This window comes from Camarhynchus parvulus, chromosome 7 (assembly GCF_901933205.1).
Source record: "Camarhynchus parvulus chromosome 7, STF_HiC, whole genome shotgun sequence".
Taxonomy (NCBI): domain Eukaryota; kingdom Metazoa; phylum Chordata; class Aves; order Passeriformes; family Thraupidae; genus Camarhynchus; species Camarhynchus parvulus.
This window is the reverse complement of record NC_044577.1, coordinates 19,834,806-19,859,016: the sequence shown is the minus strand read 5'-3', so window position 1 is coordinate 19,859,016 and position 24,211 is coordinate 19,834,806. Positions and strand designations below refer to the sequence as shown.

Sequence of the window (24,211 nt, the reverse complement as noted above, 5' to 3'; positions counted from 1 at the left end):
GAGCTTCTGTGTATGGGCAAGGGACAATAAAAGACCAGATGAAATCCTTGGACAAAAGTTTTATCTTAGTTATTGTAATTCAACTAAAAGAAAGTTGCTGATATTCAAACAATAATTTTCTATCAAACCAGCAGAGACTGCAGTAGTCTTGTGTGTGTGGGTTTGAAAAAGGTAGTATTTTTCATTTCAGTAAGTTGACCAAAAGTAGTCTAGCATCAAGAGAAGTTTTGCTTATTTATTAGCTAGACACTTGACGTGTTGTTTGTATTGCCAATCATGTAAAACATACTGGTGATGGTGACGTGCACAGGACACGCTTCCCTACACTGGCAGGTGTAACCACTGCTGGGACATTGGCAGCCTTGCCCAGACAGGAACCACATTATTTATTTGGCAAATGAAGACCTATGACTGAACTATAAATATGTATTGCAGCATTGGGGTATTTTGAGGTGAAAGATTAAAATTACATTTCTCGATAAAGTTTTAATTTTTTTTTATTTTTTATGTATAATTTTTTTCAGTAAGTAGCATGGTCTGCTATGGTTTATAATAGGGTTTTTCCAGGTTTTTTTTTTTTTTTTTTGGTTGGTTTGTTTGTTTTTGTCAGATTGGCAGAATATGAAAATGACAATCTCCTCAACAGGTGGATTTTAGCGCTCTTTACATTCATATGAAGGAAAAGGTCTCTAGCTAAGGAAATTATTTCCAATTTCTCCCTTTCTTTACTACCAAATCTATCCTTATTTCAGGTGTTTTTTCAAAAAACCTTTCCCTAATACTACAGCATTTATTGTGGGATTTTTTTCCCCAGGCAAGTAGACAGGGAGACACAGTGAAGCTTTAGTTTCTGGTATGTCACTCTTGTCAGCTTTTTCACCTTTTGTTGGTTTCTTTTGCCTTCTGGCTAATTGTGTTTCATCCTAAACTACTGACAAACTAATAGAATTGAAGTTAGCTACATAAATTGAGTGAAAAATTTCCCAGATGAATTGTAGGAAAAAACCTCCCACCCTCTACTGTAAAATTTGTCATGTCCTTTTATTTTTCTAGGTCCACAAATCAATGGCAATTTTAACAGTCAGGGGGCTGGGAAAACACAACTATGCAGCAGTGACCAGGCAAATTTAATGAGATCAATGTCTAATTTCCAAATGTAAGGTGTACATTGGCCTTGTTTGTAAGGACATGTTGAAAGGCCTTTTTCCACACATTTTTGCATGCCTTCCCATGTTGGAGTTCTTTGAAGAAAGCATGAGTGTAACATTAATACATCAATTTTTGGATGCATACATTTGTTCAGACTCATTCATTTTATCTCACCCTCATTCCTTCAAATCGTGACAAGGCTCTTAAAGGTCTTAAAGCTCTTAATGTCCGTAGCGATTTAATGGCACCAAGTTCAGAATAGCCCAGAGCATTGGCTATTAAACTAACCAATGAGACCTATCAAATACAGAAAAAAATACTTTAAAAATAGTTCTACGCTGTTTATTTAAAAAGAATAGAAATTCAAGCAACAAATCAACAGTGACAAGTTGTAGAATGCCACCATTCTCATACTTGCTGGAAAGGCAAGAGGTCTTACAAAGACATGGTTAAAAAAGGAATATATTCTATTAAATGTCTATCTATTATGTTTGGATAGGGTTTAACAGTCATATGGAAGCATACTGTTGGTGAAAGATAAAATTTTCAGGAAACTTTAAGGACAAAATAGCCATACTTTCTGTAACTTCATTAAGGTTCAACTTTTCAAACAATTTAAAATTCTGAATACATTAAATTGTTTTATTAACATCTGTCAATATTGTGAATATTTATAAATACTAATAATAACATATAACCACTAATATAAATAATAATATATAACAACGAATAAACAACCTATAAGCACTAACATAAATAATAACATCTAATAAACAGTAATAATATCTATGTACACTAACATTCTATAAACACTAATAATATACTAAATATTGTAGTAGCTATTACAAATATTTATTATAGATATTACTTCTAAGTGAAACAGTTCCTAACAACAATAACCAGGATATTTCAGAAATATGTATTGAAAGAGGTGGTACTATCTCACTTGCCTGGCAAGTCTCTGTTTTGTTTTTTTTTTAATCTTGTAAGTATAGAAAAATATTATGGGATAGATATTAACAGCTGCTCACCTTATATAGCAGTAAGAGCTTTATTATCTACAACACTGTTAAGATCCTGATGCATGTTATTGGAATTTTGTTAAAAGACAATCCACTTAAGTAAGGAGCAATTAATTTACTCCTCAAATGGAACTGAGCTTTAGACAGTGTTAATATGAAAGTAATTAATTTTCTTCAAGCAGTTTTGGAGACCGGAGTGGAGAAAAATCATGCGTTACTCATATTTTATTCATTTCTACCACCAAAAGCCTAGATGACATGTAAATGAACATAGGCATATTTTGATCCTTAAGAAAATCTCTCAAATGTTAATTTCTGTGCCTCAGTTTAAAGAACTCTTCAAAGACTCTACAGAAATAGGAATTCACTGATAATGATAGTACGATTTTGTCCATTATATGAAAAGTTGGTTTCCTATGTTACTTATATCCATAAAGAACAATTAGATGACTCACAAACAAGAGTTACAAGATCCTGTCTAAGAAGGCCAGTCCAAGAGCAAATACAAATCAATTATTCATCGCTATATTGCTAGGTATATTATCTAACAGAAAATACTGTTTTAGTGAATTCATATTGCTGGACATTTCAACTGGATTTCATGTCAGAATGTAATTCTTTTTAACAAGGAAAGGATTATTTTATTGCTGTAATGGATAAATGGAACTTGCTGTGATTTATAAGCATATTAAGAAGAAAATCTTACTGATTTTCTTAATCTGTAACTGAAGTCTGTTCACTTACTAGAGGTAAGTATTTTTCAGCTGTTATATTAAATATTTGCATTAATTATTATTAATAATTATCATTAATACAATTTTTTTCCTGTGATGCTACAGGCAGAGGAATCTTGTTTGTCTTTAGTCACCCATAATATGTTCCAGAGATAATAAGAGATGGAATTTTCTGTATTTTTAATAGAGTATTCATTTATTCACTCAAATCAACAAGGTACCCAGGCATAACAATAAATCTTAGTGTAAAGACAGTACATTTTATGAATTAAAAATAAATGATTAAACAAATATTTTAAAAATATCTCTTTCACTGGGAGAGTGAGATGTCCTATGAAATTGAACTCACATTAATGGCTCCTTCATTTTATAATTGTCTCCCCAAATTTGCACTGTGCCTTACCTATCTTTCACAAACAAGACCCCTTCCACACTGTTAGGTAGCAGCAGCTCCTGAAAGCCTTCAGTGGCAGTGTGTGTATTGGCAGTTCTTAGGTCCTGACTGTAAAATTCTTCAGTACTGTTTGTGCTCCCTATTTCAGATTATTGGCAGCTTTCTTAACATGGTGATAGTGCTGTTATACCATAAACATTAAATTTTTTCTCAAAGAAATACTTTATCTATTGGAAACAATGTGTTTTCCTCTGGACAGTTCATCTGAGATAAAAAGTTTTGCTTGGAATTCTATTGTGTATACAGCTGTTCTGTATTTCTCTGGTGATCTCAGTCTTGTTAACTTAGTCTTCTCTCAGCTGTTCCACCTGTTTTGTTGCCAGTACATGAGAAAGTAAATGTATCTGTAAACTGATAAATAGATTCATGCATGCAGATGCAGTAATTTTAAGAAACTAAAATGCGCTCAAAATGGTAGAAAGATATGTCTCCTAAAATTGAAGGATTGTATGTGCTCATTTGTGTTTTTCTTCTAATATAGACTATCTGTTGCAAAAAAAAAAAAAAGTTTAGAAGCTTAGCGGTGACAGTCCTGCTCAAGATCTTCGGTCAGGCTGTACAGTAGGATGGCATGATAGAGTCTTAAACTGAGATAGGCAGATGTACCAAGAGTCATCTGTCACAGCTGTAAAGTGGCAGAGCTGAAAATTAACATTTCTTAGTGTAATTTTCAAAATCTAATTTAGTGACAATCAGTGAAAGCAACTGTGGCTACTTGTCACAGTGAGAGACTCAGGTGTGTGAGATATTAAAGGTCAAAGCCCTAAAGGACTATCTGTGTTTACTCTTGAATAATTTTAGAGAATGGAATTAAACAATCTGATTAACTTTAGTCACTTCTATTGAAGAAGGAGACATTGGTGTTCTCACTGGCAAAATGCTGCTGAATCACACCTCTTTAAACTGCCAGTTAAAGGCAGTGCAGAGGCTGCTTTTCTATGGGAAGATAACATTAGCTCACATTTCTTTCAAGCGCTGCTGGTGCTAAAGAAATTGCTGAGTTAGCCTTAAACACAGTAAGGCATTTTTTACCTCTTGCTAGAACACTGAAAATAATTCTTCAACAGTAGAAAGTTCCAATCTTATTTATTCATGTTTTTGTTTGTAAAATTATGAACTATGGAAAAAAGTTAGCAACATAAGCTGCTTTACTTATAGTGATGTATTTTTAAGTCTGGAAGCCTGCTCAGATAAGAGTATCTCTGAGGTTAAACTAGGAAATCAGAATATGGCTTAGAATAATCTGGTTAGCTTTAAGATGCAAAAAGAATAATTAAAACATGAGTTGTAGATTATCTAAAAAAAAAAAACAACATTGTTTAACACAATCCTCTAAGAGTGCATCTCTCTACTTCATTAACATCCTCTTAGGAAAACCAGTCACACTGCTTCATTCTAGTGTACATTTTCAGGACAGAGCTAGAGATTAACTGTATAACAAAACTAACTCAGTCTGGTAAGAAAAAAGAGATAATATCTTTTGAATTATGGGCCACTCTAGCTAGGTTTTTTTTCCTGTGGGAGTCACAAATATGATAAATTTATCTATACATATGGAATAAGTATTGAAGAGACCAGAATTTATGCAAATATCTCAAGAAATATGGTAGCATGGGCAGAAATTACTGTAAGTGCACAATTGCCCTCAGATGCCATCTCTCAGTTCCACACTGAGGACATGTATAGGCAATGAACTGGGTCAGATAATGTGTGAGGCAAGAGACCAAAATATTCTGGGAGCAAAACCGGCTTTGATCCCTTCTGACAACATAAGCAAGGCCTTTGCACAGAAGTGTATCACAGCTGGGAAGGCAGCCAAGAAGCCTTGTATTCTCCTCTGTCACAAACCCTTCCAAGAAATAGCTGATTGAGCTATTGCAGATTGTCAGTCCATTAAAACCAATTATTTTTTAGATCAAATAGCCACTGACTTTCTGGTTTTACTAGAAATGATTACAGGATAGTTTTCAGTTAAAGAGTTCTGAGAACTTAGATAAAATCTGGACCAAATGAATTGTTTCATTTGAAAAGCTGAAGTATTCAAAGAAACTTGAACAATGAACTGTCTTATTTTCTAAGGAATAAGGTAGCATGGTCAGAGTTCATTAATGATAGCATGCTTAAAAATTAGGGTTTTTCCTCATAAAATCTCAAGTTTGATATATCGTTTGTATAAAAATATTAACCATGAAGAATGGACAAACTGTTAGGCAGCCATCCTTTTCCTTTTGGCATATGAATGGACTTTATATAACATCTCCAAATCACTGCAGGCCATTACTAATGCAGTGTAACTATAAAATGGGTATTCTTTTTCTATCACATTTATAATATTAATCTAGTACTAATGAATTTTACAACACAGAAACTTTACTGTAGGGAATTTCACAATATTAATTTGTACTTACGTCAACAATCAGGAAGTCCAGCCAGCACCAGGCATTAGTAAAATATATTTGAAAACCATATGCTACCCATTTTAAAAGCATTTCCAAAATGAAAATATACGTAAAAACTTTGTCAGCATATTCCAGCATGGTCTTGATAGTTTTGCGCTGTTCAATATATATGTCTTCAAAAGCCTATAAAAATATATTGACATATTACACCTGTTTCACAGAATATACATGATAAAATTAAGGAATAAAGAATAAAAAATAATTAGAGAAGAGCTACTATTTCCCCTTGTTTTTCTTCATTCTCTTATTTTATATATTTTCCATTTTTAACCATAGTACTAATTGGAGCAATAGGAGACCCGTCTGGAGTTGAAAAAAATTTTTTAAAAAATTCTATTTTACTAATGAATGAAGAAAGAAACTCACCACTTTTTTTTTTTTTAATCCTCTGTGGTATTTAAGAAACTTTCACATAGACACAAAACCCCCCCTTTTCTTATATATCTGTTACAGATATTTATATTGCTTTCTAGAAAGCAATTAGATAAAACTTATGGCTAAAAAATCAAATTAAAAAGCAACATGTTTGCTAGAATGTACAACTATGCACATTGATATTGTAGCAAATGTTCAGCTTGAGTGAAGCTGGAAAGTTGTGTAATGCAAATCTTTTTGGATAGTGGTTGTTACATTTAATTTGCTGCTGCAGTCTTCTATATCTCCTGCCTTCAAAATAGGAATAGAACGAAGTAATTATTCCATTTTTTAGTATAGTCTTTCACAAGCAAAATTCAAGAAGTATATCAGACTAGGAGGAATTAAAGACTTAAACTCATATATTTAGCTATATATTCACAGTTAACAATAGCCCTTTGTACTCAAATCTCTTGACAAACATGTTGAAAATTGGCAGGCAATTTAAACTTTGAGGAGTTACGCTGTCTTAAAGGAAATGGCACCATTTCATAGAGGCAAGACAAAAGCATGACTAAAAATGTGGATATGAAATGTATCACACTTTTTCAAGTTTGGGTCAAGTTTCATTCCATTCTGGAACCATGAAATGTAGGGAGTTTTATACAGCTACAAGCAAAGCAAGTCTTTCTGAAGCAAATTTGATTTTTGCTCCTAAAAGATCTCAAAATACTTCATCATCTGCAATTTTGTTCTACTTACTAGTGCTCCACTGCTGAGGAGAATCATGAATACAATGAAAGTCTCAAACCAGTTGTGCTCAACTATGCTGTAGCAGGTTTTTCTAAGATTCCACCAAGTTTTTCCTTTGCCATCTTCTATACTTACTTGACAACATGGAAATTTCTGTACACAACCTGCATTACATTAAGAAATGTTAGTATCCAAAAGCCAATTACTTCAAAGTCAATATTTACTGTAGTATATATTATTAGCAGCTTTTACTAATTTTATATGGTTTTTAAAAACTAAATGGAATGATGATTAGGCTATCACATCACACAGGATGATGAATATCTGAATTAAGAAAACTAATCTGGAGAGAAACTAGACTATGGTATACTTAATTATGAAAGAAGTCAATCAAAAAAAATCAGTATTTTTGACTGTTAGCATGTAACTGTTCTATTTGATGATGGAGTCACACAAAAATTTATTTCTTCCAAATTTCAAGGGCCCTTTCACATAGCTGAAAAGCATTTTACCAATAGAAAATTTAAGGAAGTTTCTTAGTTATAAGCTGTATGCAGTGGCCAGATATATGAAGTTACTCAAAGCCTAGGGAAACCTTGTTTTTTTCATCTGATTTCCACCATTCTGGGCTAAAAATATTTTCTTTTGATTTTTGAGGACATGAAGGTACACCATATTTGAAACCTTCAAGAACCTAAATGTGCTGAGTAACACTGTCATTTTAGTAATACAACTCTAAGTCAACAGTTATTCTACAACCTTCAGTAAAACAGGCTTCTGGTTCAAGAGCTTCTTCACTTTCAATTTCTGCTTGCTCGCCCTCTCCAGGAGGAGCAATATCAACAGTGCTGCCTTCTGATGAGCTTGATGCATTTAGTTTCTGTAAGTAAAGTTCCACAGAACAATTTTTTCTCATTAGATACATATTCTGTAAAAAATTGGTACTGAATCAAATCATGCCAGCCTAACTTTTAAAGAATGACAAATTTATAAATATGCATTATTAAAAGTAAAACCACAGTAATGACATGTAAATTTTATAATTCTGTTTCTCAGACATAGTGTTTGTAAATTGTTTCCAGTTGACAGTACTGTTGTACTGTTGTAATTTTTTCATCCAAAATACTTTCTCCTTGACTGTGAAATAAGGCTTGTAATCAGAAAGCAACGTTAAAGAAATCATGGCAGTGAAATTCGTCTGATCTATCACATGTAGCAGTTGTACACAGGAATTTCACAAGGGATGTAAAATGCACCTCTCACTTAAATACTTTAAATTGTGCAGGTACTGATGTAACAAGAGGGCATTCCAGCACTGAGTTGTGCTTTTAGCTAAGCAGAACTGATCATGTCCTTTGACCTTTGGAGGAAGGTCATGTTTAGAAAGTATGAAGACCTTTCTACACAATTTTGTTGACAGAGTGCTTAATATCAACTACTTTTCACATTTCGTTTTCAAGATAGTGATATTTTTAGACCAGGAAAATTCCCTACTGTTTAGAATTTGCAACAAATAATAAACAGTAACTTTTTTCTTGAAAGAGGCACTTCCATGTATTCTCTTCTTCTTTGGAGACACTGCTGAAAATTAAAACTAGTTATTTAACTCTTCAGTTGAAACCCAGTCTCTTCAGGAAAATGTATCAGCAGCTAGGGCCTTTTCTGCCAGAAATGAAGTGGCACATATATCTTAATACAGCTTCGTAAGGAATTATTTCCACATGTTTAACTTTTACATGATGTGAATGAAGTTTTATACAAAAATCATGTTGAATGATGGATAATTTCAGGGATAATTTTCAAGAAGCTGCCTTTTGCACACACAATATGTAGTCAATATAAGTTCTATCAGACCTCAGGTCCCATGGTTGTTGCTGCATTGTGACCAAAAATACTGTGTTTCACTTCTCATATTGCACTTCCTCTATGATTTCTGAAATTTATATATGTAAAATAGTTCCAGCCATGTTGCCTCTAAATGGAGTAATTTTATTACTGGTCATGTAAATCTGTGAGTCTGAGTTAAAATACTGTGTATCTCATTGTGAGAATATTTTAAATTTCACTTTCTCTATTACATTTACAACCAAAATACCCAGTAATGTACACTATATTAAATATTATTAGCGCACCAACTTATTATCCACACATAAGGCTGTCTCTCTTTTAAAGATAATACTTGTGAATTAACTCTCTTATTGTATATCACGGAAATACCAAGGAATATGAAACCTTCCTTTGGAATGATAGGCAGTTTCTTCATTAAATAAAACTGAAATATTGTAAAAATAATTTTCTGTCGCATTCAACTTAGGAAAAGTAAAATTAATTCATGGCCTGATCCATCATCATTAAATAAATTACTGACTTAATAGTAGCAAGATAAAGGTTCATAGTAGGCATCCATTATAAATCTAAAAGTGCAAATTTTTAACTGCATCTTCCCATGTAAACTCTGCTGCAGATAGTTCTGTCAGCATAGTTGCTAACACCAAGTGACAGAAGTGCAATTTATAACTGGTACAAACAAAAACTACTATAATTATTTTCAGTAATTTTCACATAAAGCATTCTCTTAATTATTTTTCATATAATCTCAAACAATGGCATTATTAAGAGAAAAACATCATTACTTAATAAAACTCCTCTTCTTTGCTTCAAGACCCTAAATTAGGAAAGAACCAATACATTTTAAATAAGGTGACATTAATGATATTCTTTCTAGCAATAAAGCTAATAAAACTAATAGGAAGCTCAAGATACATGATGGATTAGCACAATCTTCTTATCAGCTCATAAATGTGATTATCAGCCTCTAGAACACACCATGCCCTGTAAATATTTATTTGCATCTTCAATGATATCACATTTTCCTTTTTAAGGAAACATTTGAAAGCAATTGCTTATGATGCAGCATTCTCAAGGCCTGAATCAGCAAAACAACATGCTTGACTAGAGCAGAAGCCTGAGCAATACTGTGGAAATCACACACAAAAATAAAAGAAACAATCAGACTACCTCAGTGGGATTATATTTTTCTGAAAACAGTATTATAAATATTATTGTGTAGTATATAAAAGAAAAAAATGCTTCATCACCCACCCAGATACTTGGTTAATGTAAGTATAATCAGCCTCCATAATGTTCTTTCAGAGCAGTGCATCTCTTATCAACAGCTTCGACCATTAAAACAAGCTTTGACCAACAGCGTGTTAATGTGCCCATTTACAAGAAAACGCATTCACTTAAGACCCAGTCTTGCTCTCATTTGATTCAATTCTAAATTTGAATAAGAGCAGGAGCAGGCTACTGAAGTTTTAAGCTGTACAAACGGCTTCATGATTCAAGTGACAATAAAATAAAAGGATTCAGCCATTACAAATTGCCTTTAGTAATTCAGCCATGTGGTTTTATCCTTTCAGTCTTGAAAGCTGCACTGTAATTGAGTGAAAAAATATAAAATAATGGAGATTGATGATTCCAAAGTGATTCTAAACTGCCTTTAAATCTCAGATCTTATGACCTTTGACTTTATATAATGTTAAGAATGTAATTTTAAAATCTCTCTCCTTAGAGTTTTATTCAGTGTTTGAAGCATATCTTGGTTTAAAATTTGTTCATTAAAATCTGAGAATTTTCAGAATACCCACCAATATTAATGTTTTTGGCATCTCTGGGCAATTTAGACCACAATAGGTAGATCATGCCACACTATAATCAAGTAAATAAAATTAACTACTTGGTGATCCTTTTGAAGCCAGTGAAACTCTGCTTGAAGGAAACACTTTCAATCCTACTACAGGACTGAAATCTCAAATCTCCTCCAAATTTTGATGTCTTGTTTTACTAGAATAATTTAACCTCCTTAGTTTCACATAACTTTGGCTCCTCTGCTATAATTGCTGTCACTATTCCTGAAGGCTCTGCCAATTACTCATCAATGGCATGTTTGCCTATAATGAAAAAAAATCCCTAGGATAAATAGATATAAGTGCAATTTTATAAAAATGGTGCTGACTACTCCCTAGACTTTCTAATTTACACAAATAAGTCCCCCTACTCATTTATGGAATGATATTGTGAAACACATTCCAAACACCACTATTTATAAAAGGGTTTAAGAAAAGAGAAGTTGTAAAATGTTTAGCTTTTGATAGTTCTTTAGGGAGAGTTATTTGCTAGGTATAATTTTAGCAATTATGAAACTGTTTGCTTTGCTTCAAGTTTATAAAACTCAAGATATGCACTGTCCAAATGAATATAGCGTGTAGTTGGTAGCATCTTGAAGATCTGTATTACAGTGCATTTTAGATTTAAAAGTATAACTGTAATTTTTAGATCAGTAGCTACTGCAATAATTCAAATGTTATTCACTAAGGAGTTGGACTCATGGCAGAAATTATTTCAAAATCATTTAACACATTTCATTGAATATTTACATTTATAAGGGCTGAATCAAAAAGGGTTGTTTTTATTTTTTAAAAACTATGCATGCTCCCTTTTTCTTTAGCTTCTTTAGCATAAAACATTCCAGTACTTTTATGATCCATACTTCAAAACCTGAAGAGCATGCAGTTATTGCTAAATACTGTATTTAAATATTCAGAAAAACCATTAGCAGAGTTAAAAAATGTATGTTGGGTTTGCCAATCCCACCTGACCATGCTGTGACGCGAGTCCCATGACTCAGCAGAGAGCAGCTGTGCATGTTTCTACTCTTGCAATGGATAGGGAAGGTACATAGCTGAATAGCATGCAGGCCAGTCAAAATCCATTAAAAAGTGATTATATATATATATACATATATATGTATAACTTGCTTAGGTAACCTGTGTGAAAGTGGTGACACGTTGCTCTACCTGGTTAAAAAGCACCAGAGCTGCATTCTTGATTGCTCCAGCTTGGTTTTACCCCTGTGAGAAGTAAGAATGGTAGGTAGTGAAGTTCAATACACAGGATCACTAGTTTTTCTCTTTTTGGAATCTCTAATTCAAACATGGCTTTAACACAATTAAAACATAATTATTAATATTTTATTATTAGCTGGAAAAAGGGTAATACATACCAACTGAAATGTTCAACAAACTTTTCTACAGAACTTGTTAGTTTATTTTAGAGAAATTAGAAATATAGAAGCTAGAACTACTAATCTGCGCACAAAAATTTTGATTCATAAATAAAAGTGGAATTAATCAAATTAACAAAGACACGGTTAGCAGATCTGGAAACTATTCCTGTATTTATATAGTCCTCAATGCTTATTAATTAAAATTTTAAGGGTTACGTTTATTTCATGTCCTAGTCATTGTTTAACTGACTATGTGATTACCTCTTTTATTTGAAAAATATGTACATACAGGAAGCAAAATACTTTGAAGATGTATGCCTTCCCATTCCTCCTTCACCCTCTAATAATAGTAGAGCTCCTAGATCTTGATGAAAATAAACATCTATAATTTCGCTTCAACTCAAATGTGATGAATTATCACATTGTGTAAAGTTTATAGTTCAGATTTAGTATGCTATAGACTTCTGAATCTATAATCTTTATCTCATTGTTTCAAAAGAGGATTGTATCAGTGCCTGGACAGTGGAATGTCCGTGTATCCAGAGATATGGTTTAAGTCATTAGCCACAGCTAGTCTATAACTTAAATAATTTGTCACTTCTGAAGATACTGTCCCAGAACTAGTCAGTTTTAGAAAAAAATGTCTATTGCTGGACATTTTAAACATGATAAAAAAATCCAACAAATTGATGAAGTCCTGCTGAGTCTGTTTTGGCTAAGACATTTCTTGAAGCCCTGTGAAGATGCTTATCTTTTGGGAATGCAATAACTCTGTTCTTGTCTTTTTCATTTCAGCTAGACAAAAAGGCTCTGATGAAGCCAATCAGAAAACTGAATTTATTGTTTTCAAAATTCAGTACATTTGATGATGAAGGATATATTTAATTTTATCAAAATTTGTTGTGATCATCAAAAGTCTATTGAGTAGCCTTATTTCTCCAATCTAAATTTGTATCTACTGTACTTACACTGTAGATAGAAAGGTTTTTGGAATTGTGAATGACTGAGGCCTGTAGGTATATGTATTTCTTTAGTTGAAAAATAAGTTTTCCATAACTGAGAAATATATTTGAAATTATTTTCCATGTTGAAATGTAAAACTATATTTATAAAGCTGTCAATCAGCTCTAACAAACAGTTCTTAAGTTGTGTACAATATACAATAGTTAGGAGTCTTAATTTTTGCAAGATTAGTATATTCACTCATTTCACAATAAAACCAGCATCCACATGCTAATGTTAAAACCCACCGAATTATCCCCTTCTGCTATTTCTAATTTTTTTATCTTCAAAGGTAATGATCTTGAGTATCTTTTCTTCAGAGCAGAAATCTGTTTCTTTTCTGATGATTATCTCATTGGGTATTGCACTTTTCTGATAATTAAAAAAAATCCTCCTTCAATGTATCAATGAAATGTTCACTTCTTGCAGGTATTTTCAGCCAATTATTCCTCTAAAGCAGTAACTTTATAATATTGTTCATCCAAAAAGAGGTGTCCTCAAATTTCTAGTTATATGTATTAGAAATTGCAATCAGGTTCCAGAATAGGTTCTGGCAGATTTTGGAAGTGATTAACTTGCAAATTAATTAGAAAGGGTTTCCATGAAAGCATGAAAAGGTGGGGGGGGTGGTGGGGGAAGTAAAGAGCTAGCCTTCAAAACAAAGATCGATGGCTGGAGTTATTTTCTGCTATAGTGTGTATGATTAAAAAAAATAGGAAATATTACAATTTGTTCCTCACTCACCCACAATTACAATGTCTATAGTAATTACTTGCTCCTGGTATATTACTCAGGAAAGCACAGGCTATGCCGCTCTTCTAGCATAACAGACTTCAAATAATCATTCTGCTCCTAACATCAGTGACAGTCAGTAAGATACTGGAGGAAAAAATATTCATTTTACAGTTCCTGTGCAGATCTAGCTTTCCACAGCTCTGTGGTTAAATAAAATGTTATTATAGGAGATACCTACTCAGGTATTTTAAGTGCTACGTGCTGCCACAGTTAAGGCAGGGAAAGTTCTGCCCCATCTCTTACCCCTCCTTTTGCAGACCAGGCCTTCTAGCAGGAATGTTTTCCCAGTGGGACCCCTTGAGAGGCAAAACAAAGCAAGTGATGGTGTACTGTTCTAGAGAGGTAACTTAAACACTGCACCAATGTACTCTTATATTCCTCAAAAGACAATCAGAAGGCAGCAAAAGATTCAGCAGTACTCTTGACTTCATAGGAGAAGATTGGGAAACTTCACAAATCCCTGTCACACGCCAGAACTTCCAAATCCATTGGATTTTTATGCATACAGTAAAATAACCCCACTTTATTCTTTCCATAGAAATCATCCAGAAGGAATGGAATAAGGAATCCAGAGGAGAAAGTGAAATTAATACAGAATTCACAATTTTCAGTATACTGTCTGATTAGATACTGTTCACAATATGCCCATTTGCACTGTATGAATACATGTAAGGCAGTTAAACAATAGAGTTGTGTGTGAGCAGAACTTGATGGGAGTATTATTGTTTCAGTTTCCCAATGGTATTGACTACTACAGTCTATGAAAATACTGAAGCAGCATAGAAGTCCTAAACCTATCTTAACCCTATTGAAAATTTCTCCACAATTTCTTAATATAAATACCATCCATCATTTACTGCTGGATTTCCTACAGCCACCTGGAATTTTCACTGTCAAATTGCTTATTAATTAGTTTCTCTTCCTGAAGAGATATAGATACCAGTCCATTAAAAAAGAGCAAAATCTCTTTTGATTTATTACTGTCCAGAAACTTCAGGGTGGCCTTAGAAGATAAAGATATGATGCCTGGGGTTGAACAGAGCAATTGACTTGTGAAAGTCACCTTGAAATTGGCATTCAGAAGTTGTCAGCACATCAAGAAGGGCTTTTACTCCATTTTTTTGGGGTGCACATACATCACATATTCACCCAGAAAGCAGAGGAGTTTCTGCCTTTGCACTGCATTTAGTTTTTTCCTCAGCTGTTCTGATAGAATATACAGCAGTACATTGTGAACTGAGCCATTCAATCTCCCTTACAGGAGAAATAAACCAATAATACCTCTGGCACGACCAGTGACCTAACTTCTCTGAGGCAAAGTGGCAAAGACTAGCCAGGTGTGGATGGGAACTTCCCAAGTTCCTTCAGTGCAGAGGCTAACATGTCATGTAACTACAAATTCAGTATCTGCACAGCCCCCCAGCATCCTAATACATACTACAAACCTTTTAAAATTAACATTCAGGAAATTTTTAGGCTTGTAACTTGACAGAGTTAATAGGAAGGCACTCATTACTGTATTTATCAAAGTTAGCCACAAGGACAGAAGAAAATGTATAGTGTAATGTCATTTAAAAAAACATCAGAATATATGAAAGGACATAAAAAACTTTGCAAAAGGTTCATTGGAAATGAAAACCAAATTTAATTAGATCAGCTTATATGAAAAACACTTGAATCTCAGACCCAGAATCACTCTGAATGTTTTGGGGTTTTTTTAGTACTAGTTGATCTCTTATTTTACACTGCTTTACATTTCCTGTCTCTTGTATTCTAAATTTACCATGGATAAGCACTACTGCTGTACTGTCTTATACATCTGCATTGAAACTGTTTGTCTCATAACTGAGCAACTCAGAACATCTTGCTCGTCATCTTAAAATTGTTACACAAAGCAACATTTTTTGCAGGTGCAAATAAACACACACTCTTGATGTTCTTTAGCAAAACCTTCATAGCATGATTAACTGCCTCCTGGCTATGCATCAATGTAATATGGTGAAGTTTGATATTGCTGAGGAATACATCATTATTGCAAATATGCCAGATATACAGCTATGATAAAGTCGTGAATGCAGGGCTTCTTTATAGGAGAGCTTTCTTCAGGGTAAACAATCCCTTTTTGACTAAGGAGTTACTACATAATATCACAGCTTCTAATCTAATGGAAAACAAATTTATCCATGGTTCCTGATCCCTTAAACCTCAACGTTCCTAAATTTCTAATGGCACTGAATATAATTAGATTCTGCCAATGCATTTATTAGCTTGTCATTGATCACTACCCCAATATACAAAGTTTTCCTCGGATACCATTAGCACCTGTTCACAATCACTTCTGGTACTTCAGCCACTTAGATTTTGAAACACATGGCATTGGTTTTTTAGACCAACTTCTGCCACTTTGCACAATAATAACAGCATAACAACTTCAAGTAAGCTGTTTCTGCATGCATCTGTGTTACAAGGTCATTCTGCCTTCTACCCTTACTCCATACATTCTTATCACATGTAGGTACTACAGAAAAAATGCTTTATCAAGTTTTTACTAGTCCTAAAACCTCATAAAACTGTGAAAGAAATATTAATATTTAAAATAAAATATATTCCAAATTTTAATAAACAAAATACTAAAAATGTAAACTCTAAGGATCCTCTACTATACCATTATATATTTTTTCTTTAATAATACATAAAATTTTAAAACATAAAATATATTTACATGGGATATTAAAGTTTTGAAGAAATTCTAAATATGTAATTAAAACATGTAAATGCATGACTAAGTCATACATTTAATACTTTTAAGATATGAAATTTAATGCTTTTAAGATATGAAAAATCCTACCTGTTTGCTTTCTTCCATATCAGATTCACTGCTAAATTCTTCTGTATTTAAATTTTCAAAATCTGATTCTCCAAGTGCAATGGGCACTGTCACAGTGAGGCCTGGGTTGTTTATGAATGACATGTAATCATTTTCATCAATTACATATTTTTCCACACTGCTGCCTGTGCCTACACCACTGGTGGTTCCATTCCCGTCTTTGAGATAATTCAGATCTTTGCTTATTTCAACTGCAGTATGATTGGAAATGCAGCTGTCTTTCTTGTTGTTTAGCTCTTCAAGTGCTTTGATTTCCTCTAAAGATTTCTGCTTTCTAACGAAGGCTTTTCGGATGAACTCCTGTATCTTTTTTTTAACATAATCTATGCCTTTCTGAATCCTTGCCACAGCAATCTGGAGATTGTTCATTTCATTATCGTCGTCTGTAGCAGCAAGGTTGTCTGAACTAAATGAGCTCAGCAGCAAGGCCAGAAATAGGTTCAATACCTAAAAGATGAGAGAATACAGCTATGTAGTAAATACAATCATATCAGAAGTGTTAAATTTGGCAGTGCTAGGTTAACAGTTGTACTTGATCATCTCAAAGGCCTTTTCCAATGTAAATGATTCTATGATTCTAAAAAAATCAGTAGAGCAGGTTGCAGATCATAAATAACTTTTTGGGGCTCTGCACATTTTTTGCTGGTAAAATGTCAAGATTGCAAGGTCAGGTAAATGACTAAGATACAAACATTTTGAATTCTATTTTATAAAAATTTAAATCATGTTAAAAATATCAGTAAAGGAAGAGAATTTAGACAGGAATTTTGACTACAAATTTTAACAGGAGAAAAAATTAAAAATAAAGTAGAAGTCTAAATGGTGCATCCCTTTTGTAACAGTTATTTCTAGGAAATTCTCATCAATTCAATATTTTCCAACTGAAAATTTGCATTTTAAGTTGTCAGCATGAATTTAAACTTGTCTATAAGCATTTCTTGTACAATCTTGAGTTAGAAGCTTTTTAATGCCTTTTTAAGGCATGACAAATCACTCCAGGTTTCATTTTTGTTTTTATACATAAACAATCCAGAAAGTTCAGTACTAAAAATTAAACAGCACCTCTAAATAAGCTCCAGCACTCCCATGATAGTATGTTGGAGTTGACATTTTGGTTTCCTTCTAAGTGCTTGTACCCATAGTAAGAGTACTTCAGTGTATAGAAACGTATGAAAAAGAGGAAAAGGGAATCTTCAAATTATTTTACCCAAAATTTAGCACATTCAGATTAATTTTTTAATTCCAAGCAGAAGGATGCCAAACATTTTCATTGCCTAGCTGGAAGTCCTGAACATCTGCATCAGAGTTAATGTTAAAAAAAATGTTCATCACGTACCACTAGGTTTCCAATCACCATGACTAGCATGAAAACAATAAGGCACATGGTTTGGCCTGCAACCTCCATGCAGTCCCACATGGTTTCTATCCATTCTCCACACAGCACTCGGAATACAATCAGGAAAGAGTGGAAAAAGTCGTGCATGTGCCAGCGAGGGAGCACACAGTCACTGGAGATCTTGCAGACACATTCCTTGTAGCTCTTCCCAAAGAGCTGCATCCCAACCACAGCGAAAATGAACACAATGATGGCCAGCACCAGGGTCAGATTCCCCAGAGCTCCCACTGAGTTGCCAATAATCTTAATCAGCATATTTAGAGTTGGCCAAGATTTTGCCAATTTGAAAACTCGAAGCTGCAAAACAAAAACATAGATGAACATTTAGTGTTAGTTACAAAATAGAAGCTAGGTCCAAGTTGTTTAGCTGAGCATACCAATTTCTGTAGATTAATTTGTTCTTCAGTAGTACCCCATTATTATTTTAATATAAAGCAGGGATCATGGAGTATTTGTCAAACATGCATTGTTTATCATTTCATTTCAGTGATACACATAGTAAAAAAAAGTAATAATTTGTATTCGTATGACATTTTATTTTACTATTTTTAAACGTCCATTTACAGGTTATTCTTGAACAATTCTTAAAGACATTTTAGAAGTTTCTACATTTTTCATCACCATCACTACATCTTTGCTGGCTTAGTTCCACATTCCCTCAGCACCACATTAGGCCTTCCATGCTTAGATAGAGGCCATTTTTTTAAGCAAAAACCTAGGTTGATACAGACATTGCAATGTCCATTCAAATCATAAATATTAACTTAAAAGTAATATTCATTACCCAATCTATTAGGTTATGTGAAATTGGGTACCATTGCAAGTAGTGCTGAATAAGTCAGTTCTTCCTGCTCTAGGAAGATAAGGTGTATTAGGAGATAAGGTTTTCAAGTAATGTGGTAGCTACTGGTAATAAAGGCTTTAAAATGATTAATCTTGTGCCTCTAGTAAACATATTTATAAACTAGTTTGTGCACAATACTAGTTGCTATAAAAAAAGTACATTTCTAGTAGAAGCTCAATAATATTTCGATTTAAATGTTAACTTAAAGTCAGCTTGTTATGATTCTGTTATATGTAATGGAGTGACTAAAAGTTTATTGTTGGTGCTCATTAAAATAAATGTGAAGAGAGTATCTGCTTACGTTCTTTACAAGTACCACAAAGTAATGTTCACAATATAAAGACTAAAAATGTTATGATTATTTGTGCTGGGGACAATATGTATGTTTTCACAGATATTCAGCTTTTATTATTCTTAATGAAATCATTGTAAAGATCCACAAAATTCTTAAAAGGTAGCAATTAGTGTTATGTTGGCAAAGGATACCAGTTGGATAGAAGATTGATAGGATAATTTGATACTAAAAGGTATCAAACACCTTAAATTTTTACTTACCAAACATGGCTTGCAAATTAGGCACATATGAAAAATAATGAGAGTCATTAAATATATAATATATATCTACAAAACATGGTAGTTATTGCAGGCACCAGCACTTTTATTTCTTGAGTGAGATAATTGCATGCAAATGTTTAATTGTCAAGGAATTTACCAATCTGAATGACCGAAGAACAGATAATCCTTCAACATTTGCAAGACCAAGCTCCATCAAACTAAGGCTAACGATAATACCATCAAAAATATTCCAGCCTTCTTGGAAATAATAGTAAGGGTCCATGGCAATAATCTTTAGTACCATTTCTGCTGTAAATATCCCAGTGAATACCTAAAACAGAATGAATGAATTGTTATCAGAAATTTATACACCTGAGGAATTTTTTCTAATCCAATGAGTTCTCTTACGTGTTACTATAAAAAACAACTGATTGCTATCTCCAAATGGCATCTAAGTACTTCTAAACACTGAAAACAAGTAACTAAATCAGGATTTATAGTGGGACAGAGATTTAATAAACATATAAAAAAGCTATTGACCATTCAGCAGTTCAGCTCCCTGGTATGTGCTGGACTATCCACCCAGCAGATGATGTGATGTGACCTGGTGTTTTAAGTCCTGTTTGATGAGGATGGTTCCAGTAAGAAGACTTGACAGCAAGTATTTTCCTAGCTTACAGTCTAAAAAGATGATAGTCTCTAATGTCAGACTGTCTAAGCACAGACTCTCTAAAGTCTGTCTTGACAGATAGACAGGGGAAGTTGGAGATTCTTGTCCCGTGCTTTTTGTAAGAACATAGAGGTTTCACATATAGTTACCATGCTGTATGATGGCTATTTCCTTTTAGGAAAATGAACTTCAGGGTGATAATGTTATTTGAAATATCTCCAAGTGCCAAATGTGAAATTATCAATGCAACTTAGTGTTTTTAAGTCTGGTATTTAATTCAACGCTTTCTTGCAGTGCATAGTGATCAGTGGTTTGTGCAGCACTACAAAAAGTTTGGGAGCATACATTTTTTGTAAAAGTATTTTCACTGTAGTGTAATTAAAAAAAATCCAAGAAAAATTCTGATTTTGAATATTTTATCGTTTTTGATAAAGTTGATACAAGAAAAGTATTTTCTGTGATGTTATATCAGTACCATAGTAAAAATAGCATAATCTACCTTAACGTTTGAAAGAAAAAACCCAAGGTAGATGTCAAGAAATCTGGCATTCCAGTGAAGACTGCACTTCCACACATATTCAGTTATTACATTCTAGTAGTTAAAAACATATATTCATGAAAGATAAAGGCTCCAGTAAGAAAATCACTTTACCTGTGAAAATCATAAATATAATTTCTAAACTGATTATAAATAGACATTCTGGAATAGATTTAAACAAATGCAATACATTTATAAGTTTGTTCTTTTAGAAAAGGGTATTTCTACATCAAGTTGTGCATGACAAACTACTTACCAGGTTCCCCACAGAAAGGACACTGCTAAACTGTTCTGTCATTGGGTAATGTTCCATGGCCATGAACAAGGTGTTTAAAACAATGCAAATAGTTATAGCAAGATCAACAAATGGATCCATCACAACTAAATTGACGACATGCTTTACTTTTAACCACGGACTCCAGCAATCCCAGATCAAGAAAGTATTTGCAAATCTGTACCAGCATGGTGGGCATTTCTGTCTGGATTCTTCAAGCTCTGAAAAAAAATAGAAAAAATGAATATTACAAATATGTCTTCTGAAAGTCCTTGTTTAAAATATGGGAGACAATTATATCAATCAAATAAACTGCTCTCACTAACATGAGATTTCCCATGTTTATCTGCCTTAAAATAAGGCATCTAATTTTTTTAAGATCCTCTACCACCAGTGGACAATGAAGTCCATTCACTAAAGAGTAAATCATCTGAGACAAAGGGAGAAATGTGTTTGTCTTTCCCAGGACAGTAGGGAGAATCTAGACATTTATTTTAGGTTACTTAACTTGCTTACAACAGATATCTTAATTTCAGATATTAAAAAGTCAACATGAATCCTTTATGAAGCTTATACCAATTTATACTATATTTTCTGTTTGAGGCTCTGGCAATCCCCTAGATACTATTATTTTATCTCTATTAGTCCACTCAGTTGTGTAATATTTTGGAAGGTGTCATGAAACATGATTAAGCATATTGTGTAAATGATTTTAGAAATGCTCAAAAGCCCTTTGTATCTGATGTTCAGAAACTCCACATGCCAGTTTCACATTTACAAAGAAAATTATGTAAATAATTTCTCTGTACATGTAGTTAGCAGAACTTCACTTAACTGCCTGTCAGATAAAATGCACTAAATACCTTCCATTGTATTTGTAAGTATGCTGGCTATGCTCATTGCTCTTTGTCTTGCAGCAGACTCTTCTAGCATTTCCATGGAAATTTGGTATGAACTCAGTCTTCTTTTCCTTATTTCTGTTTCTGTAGTGGTGCCCTGTAAATGAAATACTGAGGAATTAGACCATCCTTTTCAACAACCAATTAACAGTATTTACTGCATAAATATTGTAGTGATAATCAAATCAGATTTGTGCAATGTACTATGTTTTTCGCTGAATGTTTCTGTTCTTGTCAGGATTTCTTTTTTCTTCATTGAGGGACTCAGTGGGAATTTTCTACAGTGGTACAAATAATCAACTTCGGGACCCAATACCAACATAGTGTGGGACCAAAGGTGGTTCACATTGAAATGACTGGCTGAACAAAATTTTTGCTTGGTACCTCCTTGATAGTGATAATACTAATAGTAATAATAATAATTTTTAAAAATTACTATAGGTGACAAAGCCTTGCTTATTTGAATGTTTGAAAGAACATCTTAATTTACAGAAGTCTGAAACTGAGACTAAAATGTTATGTAATTTCAAAGGTACATAGGAATTGTCCATGTTTTTCTCATGAAAGGTATGAGAAAAAAGTCCTTGAGAAGAATACAGAAAGGGTTATTTCTAATAACTATCATGAGAGTAGTAGCCACCTTTTGTTTCATTTTATAGGAGTTTTCCTATGCATATTTCCAAGCTATGGCCTTATTTATATAGTGAATATCTACTTTGTTGAAGTGAAGCTATGTACAAATTGTCAAATTCAATTAATCTTTCTTTTCTATGTGTAGATCTCTTGCTGAAAGCAAGAAGAATATCATACTTTATGAAGGCTTAGACATAGGAGGTTGTGGATGTTTTTTCCTTTATGTTGTCTTATTTAGAAACTATTGCAAATTATTTCTTTAAGAAATTATAAGGAAGGCAGAGATGAGAAATAAGAGAAAATTCTGTGCCTGAGCCAAACTGTAATAAATACTGGCTTACTTACAATTACCTCTGGTATAAGCTGACCAGTAGGTGAAGTCAGAGTTGAAGGTCCTCCAACCAAGGAAACCACTCCATTGCAGTCCACAGTGCTGTGCATCTTCCCATTCACTGGAAGGGCTGGTATCATTCTAGATGACACACTGGCCTGACTAATGTTACTGTTGCGCCTCTCTCCATGTCGATTTGGAACAAAGAGAGAATCTCTTCTGCTCTCATTGTCTTCGAGAGTGCTGTGCTCATCATCAGCAAAGTCATTTTCAGATCCTATATCCTTTGCATGACCTCTGAAACTGAAAATGCTGGTTTTGCTGTTGCGTCTTGGTGAGAACAGAGAACCACGAATGCTTAACAAAGACTGTAAAAGATTTAAAACAAACCAAACAAAACAGCATTAGAACTAAAGTTGTAAATTCTTGGCTTTTCAAAAATAGTTACAGGGTTGGAGGAAAGATAGTAACTTTTTTCTTCCATAGTATAAGTGTGTCCACTAGGGGAATGTGTTCACCAGGGGACCTGAAGCAGAGGGGAAAAATTCTTTTAAGGTAATGTAGTGGGACTGAGGAAAAGTTGTGCAAGGTTGAACAATTCTGAGTGAAGAAAGTGCATTGAACTGGCATGGACTGTGCTTGACACAGTTTTCAATATCACTATCAAGATTTTGAAGGTACTTTCTTTTATTCCTTCAATTACAGCACAGAGCTAAAAGTCTTTTACTTCTCTTCTTCATCCCCTGGATTCCTAGGGATAGCAACTAATAATGCTCACCCATCACTTTATTCTATTTGGTAGATGCAGAAGTGATCTATCTTCAGTTTGCCATTGAAATCCTTCTAAACTGATGTAAGGAACTTGACTGACCTCTTCCCAATAGGCTCAAGAATGGGGGAACAGTATCTAGAAGACAGAGGGGGCAGCTTGGGGAAGCTGTGGAGATGCAGCAGCAGCACTCTTAGGCATAGCTCTCCGGGGGCCATAGCAGGTTGCACACACCTGCCAGAAGGTATCACTTTGCTATCAGGCAGCTCAAAGAAAGTATTCACCAGGGACACTGTTACCTAAAGATATTCTGTTACAAGTGAGAAAAAGAAATCAGTGGTTGTTGCTTATTCATCTTTTAATTACAGTAGAAGCCAGTTAATGAAGTGTTCTTCTCCCTTGCTACATATTTTATTAACAGCATTCATGAATAAATAAAATGAGTACTAATTGTGGGGAAAAGTAAACTGGCATTCAACCTTTTTCAGTTCTGCATTTTTGCAAATCTTCACATCTGGGTTCATCAAAAACCTGGTTTGAGACTGTTGTCACTTTTTCACTATTTCTGCAGGTGGAAAGTCCTCATAAATAATAGCAATGGGTTTGATCCCAGGATAATTAAAGT

The 24,211-nt window shown here is 33.7% G+C and overlaps 1 protein-coding gene across 5 annotated transcripts in view; it reads right to left on the bottom strand.

Annotated features, from left to right (window-relative positions):
- The window catches only part of LOC115905528 (sodium channel protein type 2 subunit alpha-like), a 65,688-nt gene that overhangs the window by 11,403 nt on the left and 30,074 nt on the right, over positions 1-24,211 (bottom strand). For 3 of the 5 annotated variants that reach the window (XM_030951893.1, XM_030951894.1, XM_030951896.1), the window contains 10 exons: positions 22,832-23,185; positions 21,818-21,950; positions 20,937-21,175; positions 19,630-19,803; positions 18,014-18,370; positions 16,639-17,124; positions 7,685-7,805; positions 6,935-7,089; positions 5,768-5,941; positions 1,324-1,446 (listed from right to left, as the gene is read on the bottom strand). In XM_030951893.1, coding sequence (XP_030807753.1) covers positions 1,324-1,446; positions 5,768-5,941; positions 6,935-7,089; positions 7,685-7,805; positions 16,639-17,124; positions 18,014-18,370; positions 19,630-19,803; positions 20,937-21,175; positions 21,818-21,950; positions 22,832-23,185 — 2,316 coding nt within the window. The remainder of the gene's footprint in view (positions 1-1,323; positions 1,447-5,767; positions 5,942-6,934; positions 7,090-7,684; positions 7,806-16,638; positions 17,125-18,013; positions 18,371-19,629; positions 19,804-20,936; positions 21,176-21,817; positions 21,951-22,831; positions 23,186-24,211) is intronic. The other 2 variants (XM_030951898.1, XM_030951897.1) reach the window with 1 other exon arrangement.